The sequence below is a fragment of the Chelmon rostratus genome, chromosome 5 (genome assembly GCF_017976325.1).
Source record: "Chelmon rostratus isolate fCheRos1 chromosome 5, fCheRos1.pri, whole genome shotgun sequence".
In the NCBI taxonomy this organism is placed as follows: Eukaryota; Metazoa; Chordata; class Actinopteri; order Chaetodontiformes; family Chaetodontidae; genus Chelmon; species Chelmon rostratus.
The window spans coordinates 24,582,497-24,607,206 of record NC_055662.1 but is presented as its reverse complement, the minus strand read 5'-3'; the positions used below and the strand labels follow the sequence as shown (position 1 = coordinate 24,607,206).

General features: G+C 39.6%; 1 protein-coding gene across 1 annotated transcript in view; it reads left to right on the top strand.

Annotated features, from left to right (window-relative positions):
• Positions 1-24,710, top strand: part of mctp1a (multiple C2 domains, transmembrane 1a) — a 130,399-nt gene that overhangs the window by 28,885 nt on the left and 76,804 nt on the right. The window contains exon 2 of the mRNA XM_041936402.1: positions 16,624-16,744. Within this exon, the coding sequence (XP_041792336.1) occupies positions 16,624-16,744 (121 nt within the window). The remainder of the gene's footprint in view (positions 1-16,623; positions 16,745-24,710) is intronic.

Here is a 24,710-nt window from a genome sequence, read left to right as displayed (position 1 = left end):
TTCTCCTAACCTCGCATTATGGAGCAAACGTAATGGTGTACGTGTATGTACATACTCTTGTCATTCTGCCAGTTGGTTTGTTTGCCAGTGTGGAGGTTGTACCACAGTCTTTGATCAGCACCATCCTCGCAGTGTGTAGAGATGACACGAGCTGGCACAGAGACAAACTGCATTAGGTAGTGACAGATTTATTGGATTAGATATTGAATTTGCTGGCATATTGTAGACATTATTGCATGATTTTTTTGTCTCAAAGAAATTGATGTAGTGTTTAGGTTAATCGGTCCAAAAAAAAAAAAAATCAGTAATAATAGATGCCCGGAGGGATGCCAGCCCATCTGGTCAGTGTTTCTAACCTTTTACAGAGCAGGTGGTGCTGGATCACATACAAAAGGTGTAGCTTTAAGCACTATTTATTGTCCTAAATACTACTGTTCCCACTCTGTCTGTTGTACATTAGATAAGCTTGCTATTATTTCAAGAGAATTGCTCTTCTGGAACATGTGATGCTTTCATGGGATTATATTGATATGATGAATTTATACGTTTCATAATCTATAGTATAGAAAAGCTGTATTTATGCAATGTACTCATGTGGTATCTTAAAAGATGCTGTTCAGAGCAGATTTACACCCCAGCATGACTACGACAACTCAGACAGCCTGGGAAAGGGTGCCACTTGGGTCAGTATGAGTCAATGAGAGGCCATGCCTTGTCACACATAGTCAATCTCATAACACATGGCATCCTGCAACTCCCCCAGTCCAACAGAGGGAATTCCACATTGGAAAGAAAATCTCCCAAAAACGTAAGAAGTGAGAAAAATTATGGACTGGAATCTCCCTTTCTAATACTAATGAAGAATCTCCCTCATTTGTATGTATGGGAGTGGGTGCAGCATACGACACTCCAAAATATGCTAATACTGCTACTGGTTCTGCAAACTTTTCCATTACAGTAGAAGATTAAATGGATCATAGGGGAACTGCGATACACAGGAAGCATTTATGATAATAGCGTTTTTATTTTCACACTCCTATAAGTTCATGTTTGCAAAAACACTATCTTACAGGAATATGAAGCAGCAGTACTGCTTGTATAAGGACTTATGGCAAAAATGCTGTTAGATATTTGGCATGCTGGTACTGGTGCATTTCTACACAGCATGAAGTGAGTAGTGTGCAGCTGAGTCCAGGACAGCACCCTGATTTATTTTCTATGAATGTTTCAAATTATTTGTCATTCTTTAATTTGGGAGAAGTGGCACAGAAACAGGTGTTGCTCATCATACACAGCAGATAAGACACAGGGTGAATCACAGGAGCATCCACATAAACAAAACAAGCATCATGATGTAAAAAACTAAAACATGTTTTTCTGCTAAGGGAAGACCTGTTGGTGTTAGTTTACCTAACCCAAAAGATCCTTTCACTTTCTTGTTAAGTGGAATACATACAAAGTACTGTATATCATAGAGATATATGCATATTTAGCTGATAAGCACAGGTTCATTTTCATAAAAGCAAGCTGCATTGGAGTACATTGAATTGGAGTCAGCCCGGCCGAATACATCGGAATTAATCGTAGTGGTTGTCATTTTATGATTAATGTCTTCCTGTTGCACGCTCAGCCAGTGACTTGTTAAACTATGCCACTGATATTAGCTTTTGTAATAACTAGATATTTATTGTATAGTTCAGCATCATCATGAAAAATACCTGAGTGTCTAGGCGTGTCTCACGGTGGGTAACATGTTGCAGCAGGCATAGAATAGATAACATGCTTCCTTACTTACATTGCTAATGAAAACACATTGCTACATTTTGTATGCACATATTGATGGATTATGCAAATAGAATGAGTGTACATTTTAGGCACATATCAAACCTGCGCTGTCTGGTTTGGTTTATGACACAGATTTTTTTTTGACAGTCTTGTATGCTTTATTGTTCAACATTTCAAGATTAGAATTAATAATGCTTTAGCAGGGATTTGTACCATATGGCACTTAGTCATTTTTGAAAGGAATCCAAAAAGCTTTTATCAGTGGACGCCTGAAAGGCCAAATGTATGTACTGTGTTCTGGTGGGTAGAAGATGGCGATGCTTCAAAAAAGCACATCAACAGTCTTTTCGGGCTGGTTCTGTTCTGCTGTGAAGTTGCTGAGCCTGCAATTGGAGGCCTGGATCAGGATGTTCCTGACGGATGCACTCTGTTCTGTTCTGTGCAGGGCTGCACTGTTGTCCGTTCGTGAGGCGTGTCAGCGTGGTCTCAAACTGGCATTGACTTGCTTCGGGTTGGTTGACAGGTTGGGTTGGCAGCAGGGCTACCAGCTTGTCTGTCTGCGATGTCAGCAACACTTGACGCTCCCAGCTCAGTTTGTCACCGCACCAAATTCGCTGGTGATAAACACATGGGAAAAACCTGCTAATGCTCTGCAGCATGCCAATATGTTTGTTGTGTGAGAGATGTTTCCTGTTTTTCGATCCCATTGAGTTTGTTTGTGTCTGTCTGTGTACCAAAAAGGCTTCTCGTCTTGTCTATCTGTCTGTTCTTTTGGCTGTCTATCTACCTGTCATCATTTTCCCTCCTCCACAACTTCTGCCCTCTCCTGTTTCCATCTTTTATGTTGTCATAACCTCCCTGTCTGGTTCAGAACATACATCTTTTCAACTGTCTTCTGTTTTCTGTTCATGAATGTACACCTCTTATTTCTCTCTCAGCCTGCCATTCTTCCTCTTTCTCTGTTGAACCATCTCTACCTTTACTGGTTCACTTTGTTCTTCCCCACTCTTGTTTCACTTCCTCCCACCTCCACCGCCTCTGTCTTTCTCTCTCAGTGGAAGATATTTCTTCTTCATTATTTATGGAGAGTGGCTGCGCCCTGCCAGATGCAGCAGACAAGAGTGCTGTTTCTCTTGTATTAACCTGCACTGCATTCCAGTCAATTTTAGGTTTCATATGTTCTGAAAGCAAACTTGTCCTTGTCAGCAAGGACAATGTAATTTGTTACAACTCTTCTCATGTGTTGCCTCTCAGCCAGGGTTGTGTGATATGTTAAAATTTTCCAACCGGCCACTGTCAGCCCAGCTACCGGTGACTGCCACTATAATTGGCAGGTGTGTGTGCGTGTGAAAATTTTCTAGACAGTGATTTTTTCTTCTGCCTCTTTATGCCATTGTTGGCCACCTTGTGCTGCTTGTGTTAGCTTGTCGCTCGTTCTTTATAGGCAGACCATTAAATTTGAAAGATAAGACAACAAAAATTGCCCCCCCCCAAAAAAACAGAATCAGAGTTGGACTCACTGATAGCGGACGTAGTTGTTCAATCACCCGACCCTACTCTGAGTTTGTGTTACAAAGGCAAATTCAGTGCAGTTGCATCAGGAAGTGCTATTAACACATTTCTCACTTTTAATGCACCGCTGACACAGTTTATGGAGATGTGTTGAAAATGTCATTTTCTTTTTGTGGGTTTGTCCCTGAGGTACAAGAGCCATCTCTACCCTAACACAGTGAGGTGTTAAAGTGTCTGCAATGACTGGCCAAGATTGACCGTGTTAAGAGGTGCTCTAATTGTGGTGTCAGTGAGAGGAAAGTGTAAAATTGTATTGCGAATGTTGCTGCTGGATGTCATATTTGTGATGAGGACCAAACGATCCCTAGAAAAGTCCAACTGAGCTTCTCTTTCCTTTGAAATAGTATTCAGATATTGCAAATGTTGTGCAGTCTCATCCTTTCATTAAGGCCATGGTAAATATTTTTACAGGTGCAGCTTTCCTGTTACACTTACTAAATTATGTGAAAGTTTGTCTTAAAGAGCATTTTCTACCACACAGGAAAAGTAGGGATGTGCACCATTAGTCGAATAGTCAATGAAACGTTGCTACCCACGCTAGTTGGATCTAGAAACACCATTTGGGGAAATGTTTTTGTTTATTAATGTACACATATAAATGACAGAATAATGTGTTCATAATGGACTGAAGGTTTCCCTTATCTGTTAATGATGTTTTTTTTCTGTTTTTTCTTTTTTTTTTTTTGAAGATCACTTCAGGTCGAACATATTTAAATCTCTCCGGTCATAATGTCCAGTGAAAATAAAAATAATTTTAAAAATAAAAACAATTAAGTTCACATCTAACGTTTAAATAAAGGTTTTATTTCAACCAAACCACAGTTAGTAGTAATTGTTGGAACAGTGGAAAGACGAACCAAAAAGGTATTGCTGAGTTTTAGTTTGTTTTTGTTGAGTTTAAATGATTTTTGTTTTCTAATGATAAAATTACTGTTTCTGTAAATGGAGTCTGGTGGCTTTGGCGAGAGTGATATAGTGGCTGTTTCTGGTTAAACAAAAAGGATCTTACATTTCAGCAGAAACATTTTTTTAGTCGACTAGTCTAAGTTGAAACTATTATTTAAGTATCAGGGAAATTAGCATGAAAACCATGTCCATATATCCTAAAAAAATATCAACAGTAACTAAACCTCAAACTCTGTCATGCTCTTGCTGCCTGAACCTTTTCCTCATGTCAAATAAAATTCAGACAAACTTAATAAACGAAATGTTTTTTACTGAATTAAATTTACTTCCAAGTGCAATCACAATCCATAGATTAGATCACTGATTACAGACAAAAATGTAACATTATCTGCCAGTGTGCAAGCTGCTCGAGTAGAAAGAAACAAAACCGTATCACGGATTGCGTGAGGGTAGTGGTTAATCACACAGACACACTGTATATACATGCGCACACACATACACACACACACACACACACTCACTCACATACTTAATCTTGCTCATCATGGGAGTTACCATGAAAGAAGCTTCCCCCCATTTCTGGTCTCCTCCTGTGTATGATGTAGTGTTTATCCGCCGACCACCCGTTTCACCATAAACCAAAGTGGGCCAAACCACGCAGCTCAACCCTGACATCTGGTACAACTGGAGGGTTGTGACACAGCTGGCAGGATGGATGGAAACTGGGTTATCACCCTGGGTATGGAGGTCAGAGCTGGAGATTAGGGTTACACACCGAGGGCAGCTGGGGTGACAATAAGAGCGACCATGATCAGTAGGATGATGATGATGATGTCTCAGCTGTTAGAAAGACCAGAGCGTATAATTTGTATGAGGCACTGCTGCTTTGTTGCGAGTCTGGTGCCTTATTGTGGTCCAGAGAAAGGAACTGTACAAAAGAGATGATGTTTCCACTTGCAACTGTTTCATCTGTGATTCTCGGTCTGTTTATCTTCATTTCTCTCTGAACTTCTTTATTTCACTGTCTCCTCTCTCTGCTTTGACATCAGACTTAACTCACACTATCCACAGTAGTTACACTCTTCACACTGTTTTTCATGAATCATTGTGCTTGACACAATGGGGCTCACATCTGCCAGATTAATGCCTGCTACTTGTTCTTGTATAAAAAAAAGATGAATGTTTGGTGGTTCAGTGACAAGCACAGAAGAGCCATTATTCAATTAAGAACCCTTTGGGTGTTCATTCATCCCTTAGGAAGTAGTTTTTTTGTATCACTGACGTTTAAGATCATTTGATTGTGGTCATGGATGGATGCATGCTGATGACTGTTAGAGAGTAATCCTCTGGAAGTCAGTCACCTGATAACTGTTGAATTGCGGGTTAATGAGAGAAATGGCTTTGACAGGTCGAACAGTTTGTCTGATAGGACGTTATACAAACTATAGTTATTGGCAGAGGATTAGGGTAAACAAAAAGGATCTTACTCTAACTGAAAGGTCTGTCTCAGTAGGGATCTTTTCTATAATGTTGTCACACACTTAGAGTAACAGTCCAAGCCTGTCAGTGACAAAAAAAAGCACTTTTAGTGGACGTGCATTGATGGTGCGCAAATGCCCAGAGTGATAACATTGCAGCCCATTTCGTGGCTGCAGCGCTCTTACTTATTACTGGACCAATGTCAAAAACTGTTGTCCCCATTAGTTACTTAGACACAAAAGCCTGGGAAAATAGGGTCCATAAACATAGATAATATTTGATTGAGGCTTAACTTTCATGCAGTTTCTCTTCACTGTCCCTCAATATTAAAGACTCCAACTTTGCTCCAGCATGTGCGTTTACAGTTGATGGTACTCGCCACATTTGCCACTGAACGTGCAAATGTCAAATTCAACAGGCTAACCAGTAAAAGTCACAATAAAGCGGCATAAAATTACAGACCTTGACACCACAATGTGGCAGAACGTGACACCAGTGACTAAACCAGTATACCTACCATCCACTCCTTTGACTTTCAACTGGAATTTCTTTTTTTTTAACTGACATTGCACACATCATTCACCATGACATTGTGCGTTTTAATCAGTTCATTGCTTTCCATGTCTGTGGCTCTGGCTCTCCCTCACTGGGTTTCTCCTTTGTGATCACGAAACAATTGATGAAATGTGATACATCACCATCTGGGCTGTTAAATTTTTTTAGCATCAGGATAATAGGATGGGAGAGAAATAATTCAATCTGACATTAGCGTCTCTCAGGGAAAGCAGTGACATTCAGAGGTAAAAATATAGTAGTAAACAAAGATGTCTGTATATGACTAAATGCTGTTTCTACACCATTGAAAGATTCAATATTTAGTATTTGTAGTGTAGTCTAGCAGATGCTGGTAGTAATACAAGGTACTAGTATAGTTTGTCACTGCTGAGTGATCTGCTTTGTCAGGGTTTTAACTATCAACTATTCAAACACATCGGTAAGTGTTTCAGCTGTTATGAGCAGGACCTTATACCTGCTGCATCAATAGACTCAATACACTGGTCTGGGACCAGCTTTGTCTACGACGCTATAAGAGAATGTTAAGAAGCTTGCTCTTTGTACAGTGCACTGCTAGACTGTTATTAAGAAAAGAACACATCAAAGACACCTCATTATCAAGCCAAGTGGCTGTTGACTGTCTACCTGCTTGAGTGCTGCACTGGCTCTGCGCTCTGTCACATTACACATCGCCCGGCTGCACAAACTGAGGAGCAGTGAGGCTCAGTAATGGTCCTGAGATAACTGCATTTAATTGAGCAACTTTTTTTGGCTGGCAAGTTTAATGGAGAACATTTTTCAAGGCTTTGTGACTGGCACTGTGTGACGAGAGATATATGATATTGGACAGAAATATGTGCATATGTTTCTCTGTTTATTTGTCTTTATTTATATTTATCTGTATGGTCATTAAGCACAACAAAATATAATTTGGATTATAATATGGTTCTAGTATTCAAACTTAAATTGAGTTCCAAACATGGCAGAGGAAAAGTTGATTTGTGATTGTGATGCTGTCGCATGGTCTTACTGAGAGGGAGAGAAAAAGGCCGTAAAGGGTGTAGGAAAGAGAGGATGATTCTCATGAAAAGACCGTGGAGAATGTTGATGAGTCACTTGTCATTGATGAAGAGAGGACTGCATTGAGTTGCTGACAAACTCCTTTATCATCTGTGACTAAGTCTGGCTAAATGGAAATATGGCTCAATCAGCAATGTGTGGGTTTTAAGTGCAACATTTGGGTGTGTTTCCTTTATTTAATTAATTTATTGAGGTCAGGCTTTTTTAAGTGGTAGATGACTAATAGAACTTTTTTAAAATTTGTTTAAGCTAATTGATGTCTAGAGGCAAATCATGACTATAACATATATATTACTGTATGTATTGGATATATTATATATATTACGTCAATATTATATATTATAATGTGATAGTTAAACACTAAATACTTTGTTTTAAATTTTTTAAGAATTATATTTTGTAATGTTTGTTTGTTAATGTTTAAAATGTTTCCATGATTTACATGTATTGCAAAGTCACTTTAACCAGGAGTGCTCATAGATCATGTTAGGACATTTTGTCTCTGCTGGTTTTGCTGGCTGTGAGTTATTTTCAAAAACACAGAAGAAAGAGGGCCTAAAAAACTAAAGGTGGCTGTACATCTTTCGTTGTAGACATCCCACTGTTACTTCACTTCAGTAGAAACTTTTAGAGTGTCACAAGGGTCTTGAGGGGGACGTATACTGTAGTATACAGCTGGAAACAGCCTCAGCTTGAATCTCGTCTCCACTATTTGCCTCCCCCATATGTCCTATAATTAGATTGAGTGCATGAAAGATACATTTCTAGCAATTCAATAGCTTCACTGACAGCCCTCAAGAGCCTTCCTATCCTTGAGTCTGTGTTCACAAATGTCTACGTACTGTATGGGTGTTCATATATTTATATGCCTATTTGTGTTTCAGTCAGCAGGTATTTAAAAAAAGGGTGGGAATAGCAAAGCACCACAGGGTCAGTAATGAGCTGATGTTCATTACAAATTTTAAGTGTTTTATTATTTTATCAGTGTGATGGCATTAAAGCTAATGGTTCTTGTGTGTGTATGTGTTTATGTTCATATGCTTGATGTGTGAATGTGTGTAGGTGTTTATGGTGCTGTACTTACATGCTTTTATCTTGGAAACCTTGAAATATCTGTTTGATGGATGACTGCATATCCTCCACAGGCAAAGCTTGTTAACGGGCTCTGTGGCGGAAGATGAATCCATAAAGAGAAATAATGGCTCACGGTATTAGCCTGTGAAATATTACAACTTGCTGGGAGCTGTTCTAAGTTCAGTCTGCCTTTAAGTTACACTCACATTTTCTGCCCACCTTAGACACTATTGTTGTGTTCATCATGGGAAAAGAGGGAATATGTTTTATCTCAAATATAATACAAAGTTAGTATTTATTTTTTTATGACTTTTATATTTTGTGGTTGCATAGCAACACTCAGCTAGCATCTTATGTTTATGCCCACACAAGACCTAGATCCATGTCCTCAAGCAAGCAAACACTCAAAGAGTAGACAAGAAGTGCAGACTTCAGTAGTATGTGCCAGTTCTTCTACCCTCTGCTGACAGACATCTGCTCTATGAAGTGCATTTTAATTTCAGTTTCCTTTTTGTTTTTATTATTAATGATTTTTTTTATATGTGGGTTTTTTTGATGGCAGACTTACTTACATTTAATAAAGCACACTTGTGTTTCCCTTCATGTTTTCATCAAGTTGTTAAACAAGACATTAATTTCAAGTCAGGGGCCAGAGTCATTGGAATGAACACAGCTTTTACTTTCAAACACATGACCCTAAGAGACAAATCTACATCGTCAGGCAGTGCGGCTTGGCAGCGTGTTCAGGTTAGTAAGATCATCAATCTCAGTGTCAACGAACACAACAGTTAAAGTGCATCCATCAACAGCCATGTGCCAAGTATTTTATCCTTGAATAAAACACCAGGCTGAGCAACGCTGCTGTAAGATTATTAGCTGATGATTTAAACCACAAATTAACACTGTAGTTTGGGTGGAGTTCTGAATGGTTAGCAAGAAAGAGCGGAGGGACGGAGCAAGACTCCGATATATTTGTCCACTCGCCCAATCCTATTAGTGTTTATATCAAACAGATATTTCCTAAAGTCACGATCAGGATAGCTGTTTCTGGTTTATTTTGCTCACCTCAAGTCACCCAGAACACATTGCACTTCACCTGAAAGCATCTTTGTGTTTGTGTATATATGTGCAAATGGGAATAATTATTTTAGCACCGTGTGGAATCACTTATTGATCAGATTACCCAGCTCTCATTATAAAACCAATTTAAGTAATAACACAGGGCCACTCTTACTTAGGAAGCCCCGTTTCTTTTCTTTTTTTTTTTTTTTTTTAAAGCTATTGGGGTGAAATTAGATTGCAGATCTTTATCTAAGTGCTCAGGTTATGGCTTTCTGGAGCTAGTAGAAGCTGAATATGAATTTGCTCACATTAGTTATACATTAAAAATCGCAGCACATGAGCCAATTAAATTTCAACTGGCTAAAATGGAAAAGTGAATTAGTCACATTTTATGCAAATAAGTCTTCATCCATTATACACAGACTCACAAATCAGTCCACTAATGTTAGCTATCCTGCCTAAGTGTATTATATGATGATTTGACATGACACTCACTTTTTAGGTTCTGAATTTTTCAATCTACAGCCAGGCAGGAGATGACAAAATAATAAGAGCTACAAAGATGACAAGATTCTTGGATAGAAAATTGACTGTTCAGAGAAATTTTTATGCCATAAAGGTGGAGACAAATTGAGGTTTTATGTCGGGTTGCATTTAGTGGCATCTCTACTCACAGAAGGAGAACTGTTATAAATTCCTTGTTAATGAGCAAAGCAGGAACAGACTATTGTTATGCAGGAACGGAGGTGCAGAGCCTGGAAATTACCTGCCATCGCTGTGAGAAACGAGAGTCTGGATCCAAACAGTGCCCGGGGCTGAATACAGGCTTCCTCCTCCATAAAGACACGACTGTCATGACATATAATCCAGGATGAGAAATATATACCTGTGGTTGATATCCCAAAAGGGAAGTTTTCTAAAGAGTTCAGCTACTTACCCGTTTGCCCTTTAAATGTGAAACGTGACCCTTAAGAAATGTTTCCCAATAGGCTGTTTTTCACTCATTTCAAGCATCTGGAAAGCTCAGGCTGCAGGACTATGCCTAAAGACTTAAAAAACAGCACAATTTTATGATACAACTTTCAAAATAATGTCACCATCAGCCACCACCATCACCAGTAACTCTCAGGGTCGAAGTTGTATGAAGGACTGATAAGAAAATGAAGTCTTGTCCTAATTTAAACTTTCTAAATGTTTCTTACTGCATGATCAAAGATCTGCAGGACTTGTGTAAAAAGGTCAGTCAGAGGGAAAACTGACTGACAGTGAAGTCCTACCAAATCCAGCAACATAGTGCTCTCATTTACTGCATACCTGCCTGGTAACTGATAGCTGATACCAGGTGTCAGGTACTGTTGTATTCAGTGGGAAGGGATGACAAGCAGTCATTCATAAAAACCTGGGTAGTTTACTGTCTTCTGTTTAGTCTGCCTTTTTAATAGAATACTCCAGAAGCTTCTCGTTTTTACAGCATTATCACCTTCTATCCCTACCCAAGTGTACATTGTTGTTTTCCATAACTAGCTACTTTTACACAGAGACCCGAGGAACACCTTCACCAGGGAATGGAAAGTTGTGGGCCATGTGTGGGTTGTGAGTGCATCCTAGTGCCTGTCCACACTTTGAGCTGAAAGGAAATGGAACATTATGACCTCCTAGAGGACCAACCTAGCCTTTTGGCTAGTTTCCCACAATGCTACACTGACCTTGCAACTTGTGTTTCCTTTTTCTGAGTTTCAGATTGTGGTTTAGCACTGGAGATGATGGAGCAAGATGTTGAACTAAAAGGCCAAAACTTATGTTCCCCTGTAGCACAAAATGTGGTAGTGGTCATGTATTCAGTTTGAGTTTGCTGCACAGACGTGTCGTTGAAATATGAGCTCAACACCAAACTTGCTGGTAGTTTTCTGTTACATTGAATGTAATTTTGTACTTCTAAAACTGCTACTCTGATCAAGCTGTGGCATTCTGTGTGTGTGTGTGTGTGTGGATCTTTGTGAGTTTTGTAGCACAGTGTATCTTTAATTAAGGTTCAGGGGAGTCAATAGAAGTGAGGCTGTTTGACTAAGTGTTTTGTATGGCTTCATAACTTGTCTCAGAGCCGAACTGATGCTTGTGCAGTATATCCAGGCAATTTACTCCCAAGCCTCTTGTGTCCTTCCTCTTGGACTGTAAACAGCAGATAATATGCATTGTGTCTGGCTGGAGTGTGTTGGTGTGAAATATCCTATCGACTATTTTTCTCTCGTCTTTTCAGAACTGTGATACATCATCTGTCTTATTTATTGATGAAGGATCAGATCTCCTCTCTCTAATGTATTGTTGATAACCCTGCACACATGCATACAGAAACATGAAGGAACAGGCAACAAAACACAGACAGACACACACATACATTTTTCCATCACTTTTGGGGACACTACATAGACTTTCATTCATTTGTGGGGACTTACCATAACCATAACCACTACTTGCCTACACCTAACCTTAACCCTTCACTCTAATGATAGATGTTGTTGGGACTTGCTTTTTGTCCCACACACACACACACACACACACACACACACACACACACACACACACACACACACACACACACACACACACACTTTGTTTCTACACTATATGTACATGCAAACAGCCCCCTGGAGATGATGAAAGGATGCCAGATTGGCATCAATATTTTCAATGCAATGCTGAGCCTCGTTTATCTCATCAAAGTAGTATCCATTTGATGGAAAAGGAAATTGGTATTGATTGATATTTGAATGGATTCAGTTGGGATTTAGTCTGAAGGGTTCCTGTGAAATGCAGATGGCTTGTGTCCAAATACTCTTCTAGCATTTTCCAGTGTAGTTCTCCAGGGATTATTTAATGTGAATGTAAAGTGCTGTGCTTGTTGAATCTCACTGGATCATTGCCACATGCTGCTGTAATGGAACCTTTCTTTCTTGTATTTACATTATGCTGCTGGATGCCATGTATTCAATAAGCCTTTGTTCATATTTCTTAAAGTTTAGAATTCAATTATCTTTAGTATGCATTACTTAAATGAGAATTGCTCATGAAAAAAATGTGAAGTTGTATGTTATGGTGGCATACTTGCATTGCAAACAAATTGCGATTAAGTGTTGGTCAAATACGCACAGACATACACCAACTCTGTTGATTTGTAAGGTCTCTCTCTGCAGGGATGTTTATTGCCCTAAGGGACTGGAGGGAGACAGAAAATTGCGATGTGGTAGTTACTGTTCAGTTCTCTGTCAGCATCAAGAAACCATGAAACACAGAGCAGGTGGAGTGGGATGGACCTTGGCTGCCATTCCTTTCCTTCCTCTCTTCTCCTCTTTGTCTGTCTTTGAAGTGTGTGTCGCTCCCGTGGTCTACTGGACTCAAGGAGGAGGATAGAGACAAATCCTCTCTGCCGCGTCTTTCTCAAAGGATGGACCAGAGTGATGGTCATTGGACAAAATGACTGGTTTATGACTGTGTGTGTGTGTGTGTGTGTCATTATTAAACATATAATTTGCCATTTCTATTTGGTATTTCTGTACTCCAGTTTCCTGTTACTCATTGGCCAACATACGCCAATATTGATATATCTACAATAAGCTAACACCTTGTCTACACTGGAGGTGTAGTGTTAACAGCTCATTAGTAGAGCAGCAGTAGCAGCTGCAGTACTGTGTATACACAAGATGTGTTCAGGCACATAATGCAATGTAGGTGATGCACATTTTGGCGGCTCTCAGAGCCCAACACACAATGACTGTAGTTCTGCATGTAAAATGGAATAAAATAGACTTTAAGTGTAAAAATATGCGTTGGGTGGCATTCACATGCAGCCCGTGTAGATAGAAAATAGGATTTAGTTGTCTGGATGTTGATTACTTAACATGCGGAAGCCAGCAGAAAATAATAAAATCTGCTTTCTTTGTAAGAGTCCCCTGTAGTGTTGGTCTGTCTGTTTATTTGTAACTCAGACGCAGAGATTTGAAATGGGAATAGTGAGCTTAAACAAAACCACCACCCTTCTAACTCCGTACATGGTTTTAACAGTTGTAGCTTGGCAGTCTTTTTATGCCTCTGCACCTTAATTAGAATAGCCGTGGCTGAAGGCATTATGTTTTTGTGTTGCCTGCCTGTCCATCCATCTATATGTATGTACATATTGTTGTCCTATTCTGGTGAACACAATTTTTTCGCAATGCCAATTCGGCACAGATGATCACTTGGGATGAAGGATGAACTGAAGAGGATGCTAAGACCACACAAATTTCACACAAAGGTCTCATAGGACATAGTGACATTGAAGATGTGTGTGAAACATCCACGCTTTACAACTGGGAGCTCCTTTGCACCAGCGTCCATATATGAAGGCTAGTATTGAGCTTAAGGTGATTGTTGCCGCACCATGTGACGAAGCTCTCTATCAGTCTTCTGTACTCCTATGTAAAGATAGTCTCAAAGCAGGAACAGCATTTTCTCAGTCTTCACTACACGTATTTTATCAGTCTGAAAAGACGTGGGCATAAATGCAGCTTGACTGGTTGCAGGAGACAAACAACTGCAAGGCAGTAATTCTAGTTCTATCTGGTTGCTTGTTTTAGCAAACACTTGATCCTGTCATGTGTACTGTTGCACACTCAATGAGCTTGCACTATCTGCAAATCCATTTCAAATCCTGTGCTCCTATTATGTTTGTGTGTATGCGCATGTGCTTTTAAATTGTGTGTCTGTGTCTGTTAGAGTAGAGTTAGAGTACAAAGTACTGAAGATTTTATACATGTGCAGCAGAGATGGAAAAAAGCACATGCTCTGGCATTTTCTGTGGGAACAGTGTGTGTAGGGATCTTTTTCTTAATCGCTGTGTGTTACGATGTGACCTGACCCAACATTGTGTTGCTCTGTGTGTCTCTGTCACTGTTGGTTTGTCATGTTCATAGACAGAAGGGCTTAATGTTATATGGTCAGACCCCTGCAACTGCCAACACACACACACACACACACACACAAAATTCAATTACAGTGACTTACATGTACCGTTGACCCCAGGTTTATCCTATCCAAACACAGCTTTAACTCTCTGTCGGTTCCTGAATGTTCACTATAGATTTTTCCAGATATTTGCTGAGCTGGTGCACCTGTTTCCTAGCAGATTACATTTTAGTTTTTAGATTTATTTCAGTTTTTCCTTTTTCCCAAAAGATCAAATCTAATTCCCCTTTCCTCCGTTTTTTGCCTTTTTGACTGCAGGTGCTGCGAAGCTGAAATTGTTTTGGGTTGACTTTTCCATGGAGATTTGGGAGTTCCAAGCGTTACACAGCACCACATGTATCACACAGCTGCTGTGGTTTTCATTTTCATGCTGTCTATGCTACCGTCTGCACATGAGCATTTTGATATCCATCATCATAGATATGTGAATTATGAAATAATTATTGCTCTTAATGTGGTGGCAGTGGTAATAATGCTCTTCAGCAAGTGTCAGTGAGCTGCCAGAGTGGAAGGGTAATTAGAGTAGTCTAGTTTTTGGATTGTTTTTTGCGTTTCTGTTCAGTGCACTGCATAAAACATGTTAAAAGAAATACAAATGTCCCCTACCATTTCTGCTACAAACGCTAGCTCATTTGTAGTACTTTGTTATATTTGCCAATCTCAGTTTCCTCATGCATAAAAATATGATGGTTAAGCATGATAGCCATTATAGATTATTATGTTATTATTTTTTAGAGCAGCCCAAGAATCACAGTGCAGTGATACTACAAGGACCACAGTGCAATTATATTCGCCGTTATTAACCTGTAGCTTTGGTGCAGAGCTGGTCTCCAAAGAATGGACTAATAATGCTGCACCATGTTATTCCACTACATCACCATCATGACACTTCCAAAAATAGGTTGCTGAATGCATTTTCTCTGCATAGTCTGTTAGCATGCAATGTAGAAGTTTTGTTTGTAATACATAAATTGATTTGCATCATCACACATGAACAGGCAGGGTGCCAGTTTATGTTGTAGGGCAGTCAGACATGATTCTGCAGAGAAACAATGTTATTAACAATTTCAGGAAATGTTATGACAGCCTCCTTAGGGAGTGTACATTTGACATGACAGTGTTAATAGGGGTCTTTTTCTATTCTTCTTCTATTTGCAACCAGCTTTTAGCTGTTCACAGATCTCTCTGCTCTTCTGCTCCTCTCTAGTGGGAGGTGTTCTTATGCTAGCCTAGGCGGTCTGTTTGTTGCCTCCCAGTGGTCCACAAGTATTTCCCTGCTCTTTTATAGTTATTCTTAGCCTCATCTCAGAGCACGATAGCTGAAGAAACATGACATGCTATGACATGCCCACGCACGGGTTGTCTAATGGGGAGGAGAGAGAAATGAGGGCGGTAGAATAAGATGAGCAAGAGATGAAGAACGAAAGTGAGCTATGTTGAATATCAGAGCACAGCCGTGTTCATCATGTGACTTGCTAATGGGCCTCCTCCAAGGGGAACCACGATTAGAGTCAGTGGGGGCTCCCTGTCAAAGTAGAGTACAGCACTGACCTCAGGGCTACATTGTGACCTGAAAAGCCACCGAGATGACCCCTTCCAAGAGCCTGACACTCAGAAGCTTCCCAAGGAGGTTGCATACTTGCTATGTTTTATCAGACGACACATGCTACATATACAGTATTATGTAATATACAAATATTAATTTCCCAAAGCATGAGCGATTTCTCCGTTTACCTTTCAGTCTGTTCTTATAGGCGTTTTTGCTCTACTTGATGTGATTTATTCATGTTATTCACATATTATATTGATGGATCTGACCAATGACAAGCAGTCAGTCTTCAAAGACCATTTTGCAATATCAGCTAATTTTGGAACCAGAGTCGAATCATGTGTGCTTTCTGATTACATATATGGTACGTAAGCATTCTTGGCTCCACTCTGCTTAGCCCTTAAAGTAGTCTAGATTGTGCTTATTTGTTTTCTTGACTGCAGGGATTCTTCTGGTGCATGCATGTACTTTCTTTTTTCTTGTCCTTTTCTCTCTTTTTGTCCTCATAAAAAATTAAAAAATGGCATACCTACATAACTTATGTGACTTCTTCTTCTCTACAGGGCATCAACATAGTGGGGCCCAGTAATGCAGAGCCGACGCCTCGACCTCCTAGTCCAGCCATGTACCAGCTGGACATCGTCCTAAAGAAAGGGAACAACCTGGCCATCCGTGATAGGACAGGTAACAATTTATTCTTGCTATTACTTCAACAGCATTGAGGTTTATTCAGAGAGACAGCTTTATCTACCCTTTTTCTAGACTACCAAATGATACCCCCCCCCCATCCTGATCTCTGCCCACCTTTCTCAATTGTTTTGTCACTGGCATAGGCATTGTAGCACCCAGGATGCTACCATCGTGTGTGAAGCTTCGTTGTTATTGTATCCTCTATTCTTTTGCTACCTTTAGGCGTTTCTCTCCATTAATATATATCCCTCCTTTTATTAATGCAATGTTTCTCTTCGCACTATTTTTTTCCTCTTTTCACCTCTGTTCTTTTTTTTGGTCACATTTCTCTTTTTTCTTTCTCTTTGTCCTCATGTAGAGTTTTATTAAATCACACATCTCGTCTTCACGGCTCACTCAATTTTTCATGTGTGAAGTGAGATGGAATTACAGAGAATGATACAGCACATTTCCTGTTCATCTAAGCATGAAAAGAACTTAACTTTGGCTTTGAACATTGTCACATTTGGAGCCAAGACATTGATACTAGTATGAGCCCCTCGTCCTTTGTGTCATATGACTAAATAGTAAGTCTTTCCTGTCACAACCCAGTGTTGTAGTGTGATCAAGGCTTTTATGTTACATAAAGACTATACAGTATTGTTTATCATTATATGTGGCCTACTGTATTTTCTCACATGCTTCTGTAATTTGTAATAAATACATTTTAAAGGCCCAAAATCAGAGATTTGGATATGGCTGAGTGCCACTTAATGATTTTAGAGTCAGTGGATTAAACCACTCTACCACCACTGCAGAGTGATGGTGATTTTAAGTGCAGGACAGAGAGCCTTCTGCCCACTGTGGAAGCTGTCTGTCCACAGCCCTTATACTTTGTTTAAGCAGGCATTTATTTCTCGCGTAGTGGAAAGGCCAGCCAAGAAAAACAAGCTGGGCCAGAGGATTTTCTCCTAAACTCTCACAGACAGTGGTTTGAATGGTGCCGGATGCAAAGGTCTCATTAGCGGTTGTAGCAGTCACCATGACAACAGATCCGAATAAGCTCTCTCCCGTATATTTTGCCTGACTACCTGTCCATCCAGGTAATGAGCAGTGAGGTGCAGAGCTCACCTGTCCTGTCCTGAGCCCATCAAGACAGCTCATTATAGAGAGAGGGAGAGATAGAGACTCAGTCAGATAACTTCAAAATATAGCAGACTAAATTTTTGAAATGAGCAACAATAATATTAACAATCATTGCTCTAACTTCTGCTGTTTTGTGACAAAATGCGTGAAGACAACTTCTAAATATTTATATATACAGCAGCTGGTGCCAAATCTTGACGTGCAGTACTGTCAGGACATTTACATGTTGCTGCTGTAGTGCAGCAGACGAAGGATAAATCTCAGAAGACAGATGTAGGATTGGTGGGATTTTCCATCAACCCAGCAGTCTAGGCTACCTTGTCAGGTATGCAGACTGGGAAAAGCTGGGTTTTCAAATAATAGTGGTTTACCATGAGAAGCAATGTAGTTGTGGGTACCTATTGATTCAGTAAATCTTGAATTTTAAACTGTGATCCTGTCTTGTCTGTGAACGTTTTAGAAGCATCATCTTTTCAGAAATATCTATGCAATATGGTTTTCAGAGCTTAAAGTAACACCTCAACATGCAGAGCGACATGACAGTCACTTCATTACAATATTTCATAAAGTAGTGTGGTATCAGACCAAGATGCCAAAAGTATTGATTGTTCAGTAGCCTGAAGCTTTCTAAACCACTGAAACATTCACCAGAAAATATTGGAATTATTTGTCTGACTATCTGTGTAAAGTAATAAAAATCAACCTTATTAATAACAACCTGGTCTTTGCTCTGGTAAAAGAAAGGAGCCTTGACCTGACGAGAGCTTAACAAGAAGTTAACAGAAGCACACAGGTAGCAAACATTCACATTTGTTAGGATGTTTCATCTGACACCACAGCTGCGATCTATGCATCAGAGTGAGGTATGCATCCAGAGACAAGGTTGACTAGCCATGCACTAAAAAGGGGGGGGGGGGGGGGGGTGGCAGTGATGAGGGGTATCCAGTTCCATGTTGTCTTCTGTTTATGTCCCTTGGATGAAGTTCAAAGTCATGAAAGGAACCTTTTTGTGCCTGAGTGAAGGACAGGGGCAAGAGATCAGCTAAAGTTGAAAGGGAACTGCCCTCACAGTCAATTAATGGATGTGTTGCTCAAAAAGATGTCTTCACTTTTAGGAGTTAAAGTATGGACCCATGTAAAAGTGAACTGAAGCAATGTGTGTTAAAAAGACAGTGGAGGATTGATGATAGCAACAAAACGTTGGAAATTAATATAATGTTCTCAACCATTCCTTGGCCTGTTTAATTTCCCAGAGAGGTGCTTCTCACTGTTTATGATCATTAAAAAGGGCTGATGTTTCTTTATCTATTCCTAATTAGAATTGTTTAAAAAAAATCTGTTTTTGAGTGCAACCTACCTGTATTGTAAATGAACACCTAAAGCAGAAAATTCACTAACTTTAAGCTTATTTTATTTTAATATTATACCTTAAATTTTATTTTAAACATCAGGTTAGTTCTGTAGTTCTGAGTTTCTTTCCATAATGGCCTTACAGCACTAACCTTTTCCATGTCACGTTGTGTTAAATTGTGGCATACACATCATGCTGGAACAAGGCATTTTAAACACTTGCTGAAAAGGAGGCTTTTACTGCCCCTTTTGTTATGGAAATTACAACAAAGTCATTATAGCCATTCATGGATTTCCTCCTCGGTTTGAGGGACGGCACATGAAATGTTGAACCAACATTTCATGTTGAACCAAATGCACCCCCTGTGAGTATGTTTTCACAGATTTGACACCTGTTTTCAAACAGTCCACTCTCAGACTTTTGTGTCCTTTTTTGATCACTTCTATAACCATAAAGCACTTACAAAAACAGGTTTGTACATAGCTCACCTGCAAGCACTGTATATATTTGTAATATGATTTAATCCAATTTGATCAAACATCATTACACATTTTGCTTAAAAATGAGTTTAAACTTAAAGCACTCGAACCAATTAAACTACAAATTAAATATAAGCCTCTCGTCACTGGCCACAGAAAAACTAGTTTAGTTGTCCAGAGCAGTCGTGTTCCTCTTAGATCATTTTGCGCTCTTGCACCCTTTTGCACTCGTGTGTTTCCGCTGAGTGTGCGGGTGCTGTCAGTTTAAGTCTGTGAGGGTTCAGTGCTTAGGGCAAAGGGTGGACATTTCATTTGTGCCAGGAACAAAGAGCATGCATTGACATGACGTACTAGAAGACCAGTGTATCAATATATATCTATGCCATCCTGTGATAGTATTATACTGTATCACATCCTACTGTAGCTTTTACTGGGTTCGAATTTTGGTGAGTTGTGACACATTTCTCACACTTTGCAGATTAACTTCTTTCTACATGAAGTGTATTCTTTGTTCTCCCTTACTCGCTAACAATTGAGCATGTTATCTTCTGTTTACTCTACACATACAAAGTATGTGTGAATATACATGTATAGGGTGTGCATGCATCTATAGGTATAAACCAGAATAGCCACTGACCATATAGGAACCAGTTTATTCTCTGTTTGTCTCCATATGGTGCTCAGAGCATGGTTGTTCTCTAGCTGAGCCATCACAGTGCACAGGCCGCTGCGGGATGATCACCCTCATCCTCAGAAGACATTGCAAAGCTGCCTGATAGGAGTAATGAGATCACACTTGCTCACTTGTATAGTGTTAAACAAACAGGAGGCATTTGGAACTTGTTGGCATTGTCATCAGTCTTTCTTCAGCCTGCACAGAGTCAAATTGCTTATCGCCAGGAGAGACAGCCAGCACTGTAACACGGATTAATATTATTATGACAAGATTACAAAAATAAGCCCTGGATATGAATGAATGAAGTAGATAGATGTGTTTCACAGTTGTTTCAACAAGGTACAGCTTGTACAGAAGAAATGTCTACACTTATGTTGTGCTTTCCTGTCTAATCCTGCTCTTTTTATTTACACCTGCCTCGGATGTTGTACTGAATTTAAACCACAGGAAGAGAGACATGAAAAGCAGTTTATAAGAAGAAACAGTGATTAGCACATGATGCAATAGCTGCATGATGATAGCCATAGCCATTTATGTAACTGCAACAGCAGTCTTTGAGTAACTCATTTTTGTTTCAGCCTAGCAAATTCTACCTGTCAAATAACCTTGCTCTGCAGTTCACCTTATCCTATATGGGCAAGACCCTGTTGTGTCCCCAGGGTCCCAAAGCTGTCTTAACTGACGTATGATGAGCAACCAAAGGGACATTCTGCAGCTTTGTAGGTGACCTCGGTTGAAAACACACTGCCTCTGCCTCTACCCCTAATTCCCTGTGGGTGAGGTACAACAAGGTGAATCTCTAGTCCAGGACATGACCGGCAGCCTCTCTTCCACCATGCAGTACCTGAAACCAAGTTTCATCATCTGCTCACTGGCAGACGTGGCTCTGCCCAACCCAGCACGTAGATCTGCTAGTAGCTGATGACCACATTATAGCTACAGTATCTATCCACCTCCTGATGCATGTCTATCACCAGAACTATTTCTTCTCCCTACTCTGCTCCTTGGTTTTCATGTAATGAGGAATATTCATACTAATGCACCAGGCGCAAATTGTAATAGATTTCACCGTGCTGCATCTAAGGAATCATTAAGTTTTACTTCAATTCTGAATACTAAATTCTTGCTATTGGAAAATTGTTCCCAATAGAAGGTGGTTCTTCCTGCAGCTGCTACCAGAAACATGGAAATTAGCCTTTTACAGAGCTACAACTAATTTTTATTTGCTGAGACTGACTTTTTGCTGTGCCATTATCAATCATAATTGTTTATTGAAAGATGACCCTAATTATAGCTTTTCCTGCCGTTGTGTTATAAATGTAAGACATCTCTGCTTTTTTCTATTAATTAATTAGTTTTCGAGATGCAATACAGATCAAAGATTTCTTACATTAATTAGGAGTGATAATGTAGCAAATTACCGTAGAGATGCTGTTGAATTTCAACCCATGTTGCAATCATTCATTTTGTTTTTAGATTTATTGGACTGAGATAATTTTTCTATTAATATTGAACCATGATTTCCATGTATCCACAGGTGGTATACACCAGAGAACATAATTCAAATCTACTGCATCATGTGGGTGTGTTTTATCATTAGTTCTTTATCAAAAGCTTCTTACTGTCTCCCCTCCTCTGGGTAATCTTCGACTCATCATTTTTTACCTGCTGCCTGTTATTTCTTGTTCATCCTTTCATGATGGAGGCTCTTTTCTCTCCTCCTGGCATCTTTTCTTGTTCTACATTTTTACCTTTATGTTACCCATCCATTCATCCCTGGAATGTTTGGCCACATAAAATGCTCCACATCAAATGTTTCTGCAGATTAATTCTGTGTGTAATACAATTAAGTCTGAATGTAATTTACCTACAAACTACTGTAACCAATAATGGTGTTATGTGCAGCAATAGCCTGATTCCTGGACCTTATACAGTCCTACTAGAATCCACGGAAATTTCATCCCTCTGAGACTCAGTAATGACGCTGTTGTGGTCTTATTTGCATGTGCTGGCACATTTTGTGGTCATTATATAGTACATGTGTGCTGTGTGTGTTTCTGTCTGCTAAATGTCTGTGCACACTGAAAGGGCTAATATTAGTGTGGAGGGTTATAGTGATTAGTTCTCACTTCTCAAAGTACCACTAAGAGTAACAGGGCCACAGTGAGCCTAATTATCTCTCCTGCTGCACAACAGTTTCTTAAGATGTGAAAACAGTGAGAGAGCCAGAGCTTGGTGCTCGGCATGTTGTCTTGTGTTGTATTTCAAGTCCCCTCCATTGCTTTCTTACATACCATGATAATCACCCACATGCTGCATGCAGCTCAGCTGTATTCAGAGAGATACTACTCTTACGGTATCTCACACTTTGCATTTTAATTGTAGCGTGACCATATTGCACATTAGTAAAGATTAATTTTGGGTAAATGTCAGAGGAGGACTGGAAAGTAAGCTCAGCATAAAGCAGCCAGAGGCAGATACATGCGTGTGTGTAACTGTAATGAGGCAGGCTTACAACACACCTGTCAGCATCCCATGATGGAGTTTCTTGTCTTTGCACCCTTGCCAAACACATCTTCTTGAGCAGATTGCATTCTGGGTAATGGGAAACCCCAGTGCTGCAGCCATCCGTCAGTCCTGACACTACACATAGGCCAGGAATTCACACACATATACACACTCACATTTGCAGCCACACACAGCGCCTACAATCTGAGCTTTAGGCTGCTCCAGGTTTGCAGCTCAAGCATGACTGAGGGTTTTATGGGCAGCTTTACAACATTTTTCTTCTGTTCGGTTCTCACTTCTCATGACATGCATCAATGAACCTCCTCCATGGTGTGGTTCTAAATAACAGCCTTTTCGACAGGCAATGTGCTGGCCAACTCTGAATAGGTCCTCCTACACTCTTTATTAGAGAAGCAGTGAGTGCCAAGAGGAAGAAAAAGTTTAGAATGACCTCTTGATTTTAAGGTTAATACTAAGGTTGATATGGTGCCATTTTAATATCTATTGATGGTAAAATTCAGTTTCTTCTTTTAAGTGATAGTTAGGGACTATTTTTTTCTTCCATTCTCAGGATGAGACAAATTCTTTGATATTTTTTATGTCTCAGTGTAGAGTTCAAAGGTTTATGGAGAATTGTCAGATTAGCCTAGCTTTGCTCAATGGGATCATAAGCAGCTTCTCGCAAAAAGATACTGGAACTATATAATATCCAAAGCTAAGGGTTTAATACACCCCTCCTATCTGAGAATTAGGATTTTTTTTATTATTCACAGAATTATAAGAATTATATAGACATATTTCATGGTACACTTGACCTTACAGGGAAAGCACTGGAGCAACCAAAAGCAACAAAGCATTGCTTCATTTCCGTTTCGAACATACCATTCCAGTGATCCAACATTCAGATTGTTTTCGGACCCTGGAGCTTGAGCCCCTTCTTAAATGTAGTGTAGTCATCAGTACTGATGTTAGTAATCACACCTGTGCTTTTCCTGCTTTGACATGTTAAAATATCTGCAATGAAAAAGATTTATTATTTGGAACTACTTCTTTTGCTCCCGAATGTTCATACTTTGTACTAAGAGTATCAGCTGTTTAATATTATCCAGGGTCTCCCCCAGCAAATTGATGTGTGGAGGTGTTAAGCTCTGCTCTGAAGGTTAATGATATATTCCATAAAAGTTTAATGATTTGTTTGATTTTTGCAGGGGTGTTTTTTTCTTTTTTCAGAAAAGGCACCTGGTCTCCAGTATAATATGCTGCAGGAAACCCTGTTATTTAATATATGTTTTTAGTGTGTGGGTGCAGTGTAAATTAATGTCCAAATGGTATTTGACCAGCCATCCAGCTTTGAAAAAACTGTTTGTTATATACAGTATATATAGAGAAAAGTTGTATTTGACTACATTTGAGTAGATCAGTCACAGACACTAATCGACACTGGCCTAATTTAACTGCAGGCAGAAACAAACGGCTCATCATGAACTGCGGCTCAGAACAGTACCACAATATGTGATTGATATCCAGTACTATAACTGTCAAACAGAAGACAGATTGGTGTAGTCCAGCATGCGAAAGACAAAGATCTTGGTATGTGATGTAATAGTGACTTACTCATGGTGCTGTTGGTCTAATGGGAAAGACTTTTGCTCTAATATATGTCATTATCGCTAACCAATGCATAAATAATGTCTTGCATTGCTTTACATTCATGTTCTGCAGTGTATGCACATACTGTATATTTTTTGTGGCAGTTAAATTCCTCTGTTGGAGTGAATTTATTTTTGGCATATTTGAAAACTGGGTTGGTTGGTGATTTAA